The sequence below is a fragment of the Brassica oleracea genome, chromosome C9 (genome assembly GCF_000695525.1).
Source record: "Brassica oleracea var. oleracea cultivar TO1000 chromosome C9, BOL, whole genome shotgun sequence".
Classification (NCBI taxonomy): domain Eukaryota; kingdom Viridiplantae; phylum Streptophyta; class Magnoliopsida; order Brassicales; family Brassicaceae; genus Brassica; species Brassica oleracea.
The window spans coordinates 40837282-40847129 of record NC_027756.1 but is presented as its reverse complement, the minus strand read 5'-3'; the positions used below and the strand labels follow the sequence as shown (position 1 = coordinate 40847129).

The window sequence follows — 9848 nt, the reverse complement described above, 5'->3', positions numbered from 1 at the left end:
GTTTTACAAAGCTCACTTGACTCTTCTATTATGGAGGCATATTCTCACTGTGAAACCGCAAAGAAATTGGGGGATACCTTACACAAGGTGTATGGTAACACTTTAAACCTTACCATAATTTTTGAAGTGAAGAAGACAATCAACAACTTACAGCAAGAAGATATGAACTTTACCAAGCACCTTGGGAAGTTCAGTCAACTATGGTCTGAGCTTGAAATGCTAAGGCCACCACTGATCCAAACATACTCAATGAAAGGCGTGAGCAAGACAAGGCCTTTGGGTTACTTCTCTCACTCAAGCCAACCTTCAATGATGTTATCAAACATATCCTGAGAGCTAAGGAGCTTCCAAGCATGAATGATGTTTGTTCTCAACTACAAAAGGAACTTGGCTCAGATGGATTGTTTGGAGGAAAAGGAGAGCTGTCTATGGCAAGCAAAGCTGAGAAGGTGGAGACTGCTGCAGCAAACAAAGTTGCATACAAACAAGGGGGTGATAGGCGTGTGACTTGTGAACATTGCAAGAAACAAGGTCATTCCAAGAACAACTGCTGGGTCCTTCATCCTCACCTCAGGCCACCTTCAACATCCAAGTTCAGCCAAACTAGAGGTCATGAAGCTGTGCACAACCATGAGGCTGGAACGGGTTTGGTGTCTACTTCTCATTATGTGGGGGCTACCTCTCAGATTCCTAATGATGACGCCTTCATCCGCAATTCAGACATTAAAGCCCTTATCAAGGATCTCAAAGCAAACTCTGGTAACATTAGTATCAATGCTCTAAACTCTATTCATAATGCATCTCACACTGCTAGGCCTTTAATCATTGATTCAGGAGCTTCTCATCATATGATTAGAGATGCTAAATTGATTAATGATGTTAAAACTGCTCTAGAAATTGTAGTGATTGCAAATGGAAATAAAATACTCATTGAGGGAGTAGGAAATCAGAAACTATTTGATAAGGAGTCTCAAGCTTTTTATATGCCTACTTTCACATCCAACTTATTATATGTTAAGAGAACAACTATTGATCTGAATTGCAATGTTATTTTCAGTCCTAATGATGTTTACTTTCAGGATATTAAGACCAGCAAGATGCTGAGAAAAGGTGTGGAGCAATGGAGAGCCTTATTTGCTTGAAGACACCAAAGTTTTTGATTTATCTTGTGCTTTTAATTCTGCTTTTGTTTTAGCTAGTGATGTGTTATGGCATGCTAGACTAGGCCATCCTCATTCTCGTGCTTTAAGCTTGATGTTACCTAATCTGTCTTTCAAAAATGAAACTTGTGAGACTTGTATTATTGGTAAACATTGCAAATCGGTTTTTCCTAAATCTATGACTATTTATGAGAAGTATTTTGATATAGTTCACTCTGATGTTTGGACAGCACCTTGTGCATCTAGAGAAAACCATAAATATTTTGTGACATTCATAGATGAGAAATCAAAATATACATGGCTCACTCTGATTCAAAGTAAATATATAGTTTTTGAAGCTTTTATTAACTTTCAGAACTATGTGTCTAACCATTTCAATGCCAAGATCAAAATTTTCTGGTCTGATAATGGTGGAGAATACAGTAGCCATGTTTTCAAACAACACCTAGCAAAACATGGAATTATCCATCAAACAAGCTGTCCATACACACCACAACGAAATGAAGTTGCTGAAACGAAGAATCGACATCTTATGGAGGTTGCAAGAAGCATGATGTTCCATACAAATGTTCCAAAGAGGTTTTGGGAGATGCTGTTGTATCAGCTTGCTATCTGATCAACAAAATTCCTAGCAAAGTCCTCCAAGATGTCTCTCCCTTTCAGGTATTAAACAAAATTAAACCTCCACTAGATCCTTGCGTGTGTTTGGATGTATGTGTTATGTCTTGATACCATGAGAACAGAGAAACAAGCTGGAAGCCAAGAGTGTCAAATGCATGTTCATAGGATATTTCCACACGCAGAAAGGGTACAAGTGCTAAATACCTGAATCAAGAAGAGTTATGGTCTCAAGGGATGTTAAGTTTGTGGAATCAAAGGGGTACTATGATGAGAAGAGTTAGAAAAGCCTTCAGGATCTCTCACAGGGACCTTCAGATAGGGCAAACAACTTGAGAATCATTTTGGAAAGCCTAGACATCAGCCAGCCTCAAACCAGTGGGGTTCCGAGTACTTAAACTATATCTTCAGTTGTTGATGAAGCTGCACCAGTTATAGAAACAGTCCATCCTGATCATGAGGGGGAAAATCAACCTAATTTACATGTTGTCCACGAGGAGGCTATCCATGAAGAAGTTATCCACGAGGAAACTGTCCATGAAGAAATTGTCCACGAGGAAGCTATCTAAGAAGAAGCTATCCACGATTCAGCTGTCCATGATCAAGAAGGAATGCAACAAGAAGTTCAACCATTAAGGAGAAGTACAAGGATGAAGAAACCTTCTCAGTGGCTGCACATCAAAGTATACTTTAACAACAATATCGTTGCTCATCCTATCCAAGCAACCTATTATTTAGAAAGTTATCCTCAAGAGCATGTAGTCTTCATCAGCAATCTGGATCAATAGTACATTCTAAAGACTTATGAAGAGGCAATGGAGATAGATGAGTGAAGAGAGTCGGTTGGAGATGAAATCGGTGCCATGATCAAGAATGATATTTGGTATGAAACTGAGCTTTCCAAAGGAAGCAGTAACAAGTCGCCTACTCTTTACCATCAAGTATATCAAGTATCTAGCTAATGGAAAACCAGAGAGGAAGAAGACAAGACTAGTTGCAAGAGGATACACTCAAGTCTATGGAGAAGACTATCTGGAAACTTTTGCACCAGTATGCAAGCTCCACACCATAAGAATTCTACTCTCCATAGCAGTCAATTTGGAGTGGGATTTATGGCAGATGAATGTCAAGAATACTTTTCTTCAGGGAGAATTGGAGGATGAGGTTTATATGAGGCCACCTCCGGGTATGGAAGACTTTGTGAAACCAGGGAACGTCCTTAGATTGAAGAAGGCTATCTACGAATTGAAGCAATCACCAAGAGCTTGGTATCACAAGCTGAGTACAACTCTCAATGAAAGAGGGTTTGTAAAATCTGAAGATGATCATACACTCTTCACCCTCACAAACAAGCAAGGAATTGTGGTGATTCTGATTTATGTAGATGATATTATCATCACAGGAAGTGACATGGAAGGTATCATCTCAACCAAAACTTTTCTCAAGTCTACTTTTGATATTAAAGATTTAAGTGAGCTAAAGTACTTTCTAGGGATAGAAATATGCCGCTCTAAAGAGGGGCTTTTCTTATCTCAAAGAAAGTACACGCTTGATCTTTTAAATGAGGCAGGAAAGTTTGGAGAAAGAATATCTAAGTCACCTCTTGAAGAAGGATACAAAGTTTTGCGTGAGGGAGAGATTGAAGATAAGCCATTTGGAGACTTCAAACTCTATAGGAGAATGGTTGAGAAGCTGATCTATCTAACCATTACAAAACCAGACATCTGCTTTGCTGTGAGTCAAGTCAACCAGCATATGCAAGCACCTAAAGTTCATCATTAGAATATGGTGGAAATGATCATGAGGTATCTAAGAGAAGCTCCGGGTAAAGGCGTATGAATGTGCTGCAACAAGAGCACAGAGATTGTATGATATTGTGATGCAGATCGGGCTGGTGATAGAGTGGACATGAGGTCTACAACAGGCTATTGCACTTTCATTGGAGGCAACTTTGTAACTTGGAAGAGCAAGAAGGAAAAAGTGGTTTCATGTTCAAGTGCTCAAACAGAGTATAAAGCAATGAGAAAGCTTATTAGTGAACTTATTTGTATCAATCACAATGCATTGTGATAATCAGGCGGCCATTCATGTAACATCAAACTCAGTATTTCATGAGAGGACAAAACACATTGAGGTGAATTGTCACAAGGTGAGACAAGCTGTGGAGCAACTAATCATATTGCCTTGCTACACAAGGAGTAAAGATCAACTTGCTGACATCTTCACCAAAGGAGCAAGCACCAAAGTTTGTGAGTCCATCCATCCAAGGTTAGGACTCATAGACTTGTCCAGATCATGATCCTCTTGGTCATGAATCGTCTACTCTTTTTTTTAGTGTGTTTTTGTCCCGTTGGGTTTTGCACACTAAGGTTTTAATAAGGGATGTGTTCATGACTTTCTTATGCTCAAGCTTGAGGGGGAGTATTGAGAAGAAGAATCATCCACAACTACCTATCTATGCTTGATCATCCAGCAAGTTATCTCCACTGTTACCCATCCACAAAAAATATATCTATTCGACCGTTGGAGACATGCAAATGATTTTGGAAGTTGTGCCTTCTCTCTTTACTCAAGAAGCTTGCATGTTGTCCGTATTTATTATTATGTCCAGATTTATATTAGTTTAAATATGTTGTAACCAAAATTTACAAGTTAAGGAATTAAGTTTCTCCTTTCTTACTCCTTTTTTTTTTTACTTTCTGGATTCACAACTCTCTCTCTTGTTCTTGAGCTGTTGATCCTGATTTCTTATTTTCATAGTTAACAGAAAAAGGAACAGTCAGTCATGGACTTAATGGGATACAATATATTAATAACTTGTTATTATGTAACATTATCATTTACCATAATGCTCTCACGAGACTCAACTTTCGGCCACAATTGGACAAAAGGAAAGGCTTGCTACTTTTTGCCGACCTTCCATTATAAAAAAAAAAGTTCTAATTCGTCAACAACAAAGGATAAGTTTTCGAGAAACATCGGAGGATAGCAAAGTAGATACGATGACAAAAAGACTAGACTATTGTAATTTATACATCACGGTCGTTGCAAATTAGAAATGAAATAGCAGTGTATATCACAACTCTCATAGCTTTGACCCAAAAAAAAAAGAAGAAAACTATCTCATAGCATTTCCCAACCAATGTTGGTATCTATGTTTCGAATAGTGTCAAATATGTCGCCAAGCTGCGATTTTGAGCTTAGTTATATATATAGCATAGTAAGTCCTTGCACGTCAAATATGAAAATAATTTTGTGGAAAAGGAAGAAAAAACTAAGGCTTCGGCCTTTGGTACTGAAACCTTCATGGAGTTCAAGGCCCAAACAGTATTTTTTATTTCACTTGAGTCTGAAAGTAGTACATAAACTGAAACTAATTAAAACCAACATCTCTAATCATCGTTTTGATCCTTTATTTTTCAAACTTCTCAGAGATAAGAGAGAAAGTCTTTACTTCAACTTCTGCCACTACTACTATTACATTGCTGACTGGAAGATCATCTCAGCAAGTTCCTGCAGAGTTTTGTTTCAAACGATTATAAGTGTGTTTAAACGAAACAAAAACAGATTCTTGACTTGTACCTGTTTAGCAGAAGGAACCTTAGGTTCTCCAAACTCTTTAGCCTTCTTCTCAAGATACTCAAAATCTGCTTTGCCTTCTTCTATCTGCTTCCCAAGTTCAGAGTCCCAACTTGAGTATCTCTTGCCCACCAATTCACTTAGGCGTCCATCCTTTCACCAATCATCATCACACACACCAGACCAAGTTAATCAACAAAGCCTATACACTTCGATTATTTTCAGCAGAAATGGGAATGAACCTATGAACTAACCTCCAAGATCTTGGCTGCATTTCTCAGTCCACGAGCGACTGTGTCCATTCCACTAATATGAGCAATGAACAAGTCTTCAACATCTGTACTCTCTCTTCGCCTGTTTCATCAAAAACATTATAAGCTTCTTTCTGAGTTTAAGTTTGTATGAAACATCAAGAAAACGTTATTACAGTTTGGCGTCGAAGTTGAAGCCTCCTGGAGCAATCCCACCCTGTTTCATAAGGAGATAAGACATTAATTACTATGGCTTCTTGAGAATGAGTTTATGTGTTTTAACATACATTTTTGATGACACTCATCATAATCATGGTTGCTTCTCCAGCATCTGTTAGAAACTGATCTGTATCCCATCCTGTTTAGACATGGAGAAAATGCTGTTCAATCAGAATCTGGACATTAATGATCAGAGAGAACTGAGATTAAGTTTTACCAGTTTGAGCATCGCCAGTGTTTGCATCAATGTTCCCAAGTAAACCATTGATTCTCGCAGTTTCAAGCTCGTGATGGCAGGTGTGACCAGAAAGCGTGGCGTGGTTACACTCAATGTTGAGTTTAAACTCATTGATAAGTCCGTATTTCCTCAGGAAGTTGGCAGCTGTTGCAGCATCCCAGTCATACTGGTGCTTGGTTGGTTCTTGAGGCTTTGGCTCGATTAAAAGCGTGCCTGATCAACAACAACATAAGCTTTAAATTATAATGATTCGGACACGAGTGATGACATAGAAGAAGAAGAGTTACCGTTGAATCCAATCTTCTTCTTGTAAGCAACAGCAGATTCAAAGAACCTGGCCATATGATCAAGCTCTCTTTCCATATCAGTGTTCAAGAGCGTCTGGTAACCTTCACGGCCACCCCAGAAAACATAGTTTTCACCTCCCAGGTAATGTGTCACTTCCATGGCCTTCTTCACCTGAGCAGCGGCGTAAGCATAGACTCCAACCTCAGAGCTGGTTGCTCCTCCGTGCATGTAACGAGGATGCAAGAAAAGCTGAGCTGTTCCCCACAATGGTCTGATCTTGCTTCCCTGCATTTCAAGAGGAATAAGAAGAACAGCTCTTTTCTTAGCACTTTAGAGTTTCAAAGATGAAATAGCCTATCTTGGAGGATATGTTAACTACGGAAGCTATCATCCAAGCTCCAATGCTTGATAAGAAATGGGAAATTAATACTCCATCCGCTTTTTAATATTAGAAGAAAAAATTTGTTCCAAATTAGATGAAGTTTTCAAATTTCAATGTAAAATTTATTAACAATTTATTTTATATCACCAATGGTATTATACAGCCTATTTATTATTGGTTAAATTGTAGTTAGATGAATAGTTAATGATGTTTTTTTTTGTTTAGAAAATGTAAATAATTTAAGTGTTTTCTTGATCCATGTGTTCAATCCTACATCTATTAAAAAAACGGAGGGAGTAACTCGAATCACCTTTTGGAGTTCTTTGGCGAGTTCAATAACCTCATCTAAATTTTTGTTAGATTCCTGCACAACATTGAGCAAAAAAAGCAGGTTACAGGTGGTGAGAGTTACAATGTAATAGAAAGAGGAAAAAAAAACAGAAGGTTGGATTACCTCAAGTGTATTGCCATCAGGGGCGATGTCTCTGTCATGGAAACACCACCAATCAACTCCAAGTTTCTTCAAGAACTCAAAGTTGGCTCTCACTGTATTCTCAAAATAAAAAAAAAAACATTTAGTAACTCACTCATTGAAGATAAACAAGGAAAAATGTAAAAAAGATGTTGACTTACTTCTTCTCTTAGCCATAGAGACAGAGTTGGTACCATCTTCCCATGGCCAATACTTTGTAGCCGCACCAAATGGGTCACCTCCAGTCCCACGGAATGTATGCCAAAACGCAACACTGAATCTAAACCACTCCTATTTAAACAAAAAATCAAACATCATTAAAACATTTATTCATCAAATCCATAAAACAAACAGGTAGAAATGAGTCACCTTCATTTTCTTGCCAAGAATCTCCTCTTCAGCGTTATACCACCTGTAAGCAAGTGGGTTCTTGCTAGACGGTCCCTGAACAAACAATCAATTAATCTACACATGCAACAATATGTATATGATCTACACATACTGTAGTACAAGTAATGATTGTTACCTCGTATTTAATCTGAGGGATTCCAGGGAAGAACTCTCCTTGCCACTCATCAGAATCACTGCACTTCCCTCCCAAATCAGCAGGACACGTTTGTGACTCAGCAGACTTCACACGAACCAAATCAATTGGAGATATCAGATATGTAATCAGTGATGGTAAGAAAGAACAAAGTTTCAAGCTTTTTTTTTTTTTTTGATAAGTCTTCTTACCACCAGAAAAGACGCTGCGTTTAAGCAGAGAAGGAACATAAAGAAACAAACTTTCTTCATGGTTTTCGACCAAACGAACAAACCCTGAAACAAACACAAGTCAGATCGACAAAACACCACTCTGAATCAAATCAAACAGTAACTACAAGATCGAAACCTCAACCCCAAAACCCATTTTTCGAGAATCAACGATCGATAGAGTGAGAAAGAATCAAAACGCACCTGCAATATCTGCTAAGAATCTACAAACAGAGTTTGTGATCGAGAGAGCTAATAAAAAGGACAGCTTTGTGAAGATGATTTTTGGATAACTGAGAACTAGTCATGATGACGTAAGCAGCCAAATTGTTTTTATCTGTTTTTCCAGTTTTGCCCTTATCATAAATGAAAATCGACGGTCGGTGAGTTATAGCAATCGTACGATTTGTCTCTTTATCCGGTAATAATAATATTATCAAGTTCTGACTCGGCAAACTCGTCTAATCCTATCTTTGAACAATGGTTTTTTCGTGTTGTCAAAGAGTGCATGTAACGACAAATACTAATATCCGAATTAAACTAATCAACTGTTGATAAGTTTTCTTTGATCAAACTCTCACAATATTTTCGGATTTGTAACATTTTTTGGTACTCGTTTCAAGTAGAAAAATGTATTTCTAAGATAATTATGTCACTCGTGAAATTTTTTAAAATGTCCCACGGTCTCCGTGACTCAGTGACACAACTGAACACAATTAATTGAGTTTATTGGGCCGTTCGAGTGTGAGCCCCTGAAGTCTCATCTGATTTTTTTGGTCAACGATATGATTTTTTTATCTTAAAATAAAATAAAACGAAGTTAATTATGTAGATCAATCTCTATGATTTGTTTTTCTATACTGACTGCCATACAATTTGGAATTCATAAACAAAAACTATGCATAAATCATACAATTGGTTATGATATGTAGACATTCTCTCTGCCATACAATTGGTTATTCATAAATCATACTCTGTTACTGGTGTAAGCAAGGAAAGAAGCTACTGAGTACTATTATCTTCATCCCGGCCCAAAGAAAGACTCGACTTGCTTATATATGTGTTTACAGCTTGTAAGTTAATTGGATCCGATCGGTAAAGACCGTAGTTTTAAAAAGTTTTATTGTAAAATCCGTAGATTTTTTGTTGTGGTTTTAGATTTTAGTGCTGTAGAATTTTATGAAAATCACTAAAAATTGCTTTGGATATTTGGGAGCACTTGTACAGCTGTAGGTTATTTCAAAAGCTGTGGTTTCAAAAAAAAAAAATTAAAGCTTGATTGTTCTGAATTTGGTGCTGTAGAAATAAATAGAGCTCTGGACAACACCTACAACAACTACCAATCATCCATGTAACATATAAAGCTATAAATTTGTCTTTTTATAAAACTGAATAGAGATGTTGCGGTGGGCTAAACCCCTTTATTATTCAAGTCCCTTTATAAGGTGTTTCTGTTCTTATAATGTATTTCACCTTCTCCTTAACAGACAATATGCTATTGTTAATCACAAGGGTTTTGGCTCAGATACGACTAGGGATGTTAATATGGGCTCAACCTAACAGGGTTAGCCCTAACCCTGCAAACCCATTTGTAACCGTAACCCTCATTTTTTAAACAGGGTTTAAATAGGGTTGGCCCTACTAGGACCAGGATTTAAATTCTAACCCTTTTATTTTGATTCACACAACTATTATACAATATTTAATAATGTTTTTCATCAAAAAAAACTTAAAGTCGAGTTTTCTCGCCAAAAACTGAACAACGAAATTTTCCGTCGAAACCGCAAAATCGAGTTTTCAACTAAAACAACAAAATCGAGTTTTCCTTCAAAAAACGTAAAATCGAGTTTTTCGTCAAAACTTCGAAATCGAGTTTTCCCGCCAAAAA

The 9848-nt window shown here is 37.4% G+C and overlaps 1 protein-coding gene across 2 annotated transcripts; it reads right to left on the bottom strand.

Annotated features, from left to right (window-relative positions):
• Window positions 1–5087: 5087 nt before the first annotated feature.
• On the bottom strand, window positions 5088–8272 carry LOC106318390 (xylose isomerase). 2 transcript variants are annotated; one of them, XM_013756344.1, is made up of 14 exons: window positions 8165–8272; window positions 7943–8026; window positions 7734–7838; window positions 7577–7651; window positions 7369–7498; window positions 7190–7281; window positions 7046–7099; window positions 6353–6638; window positions 6045–6278; window positions 5896–5966; window positions 5785–5825; window positions 5612–5711; window positions 5361–5510; window positions 5088–5291 (listed from the first exon to the last, which is right to left on the bottom strand). In XM_013756344.1, exons 2-14 carry the CDS (start codon window positions 8000–8002, stop codon window positions 5256–5258), a joined length of 1434 nt encoding a protein of 477 aa, XP_013611798.1. In that variant the 5' UTR covers window positions 8003–8026; window positions 8165–8272; the 3' UTR covers window positions 5088–5255. The 2 variants fall into 2 exon arrangements, with proteins under 2 accessions (XP_013611798.1, XP_013611797.1); XM_013756343.1 differs by having other exon boundaries at window positions 8100–8168.
• Between the last annotated feature and the right edge of the window lie 1576 nt (window positions 8273–9848).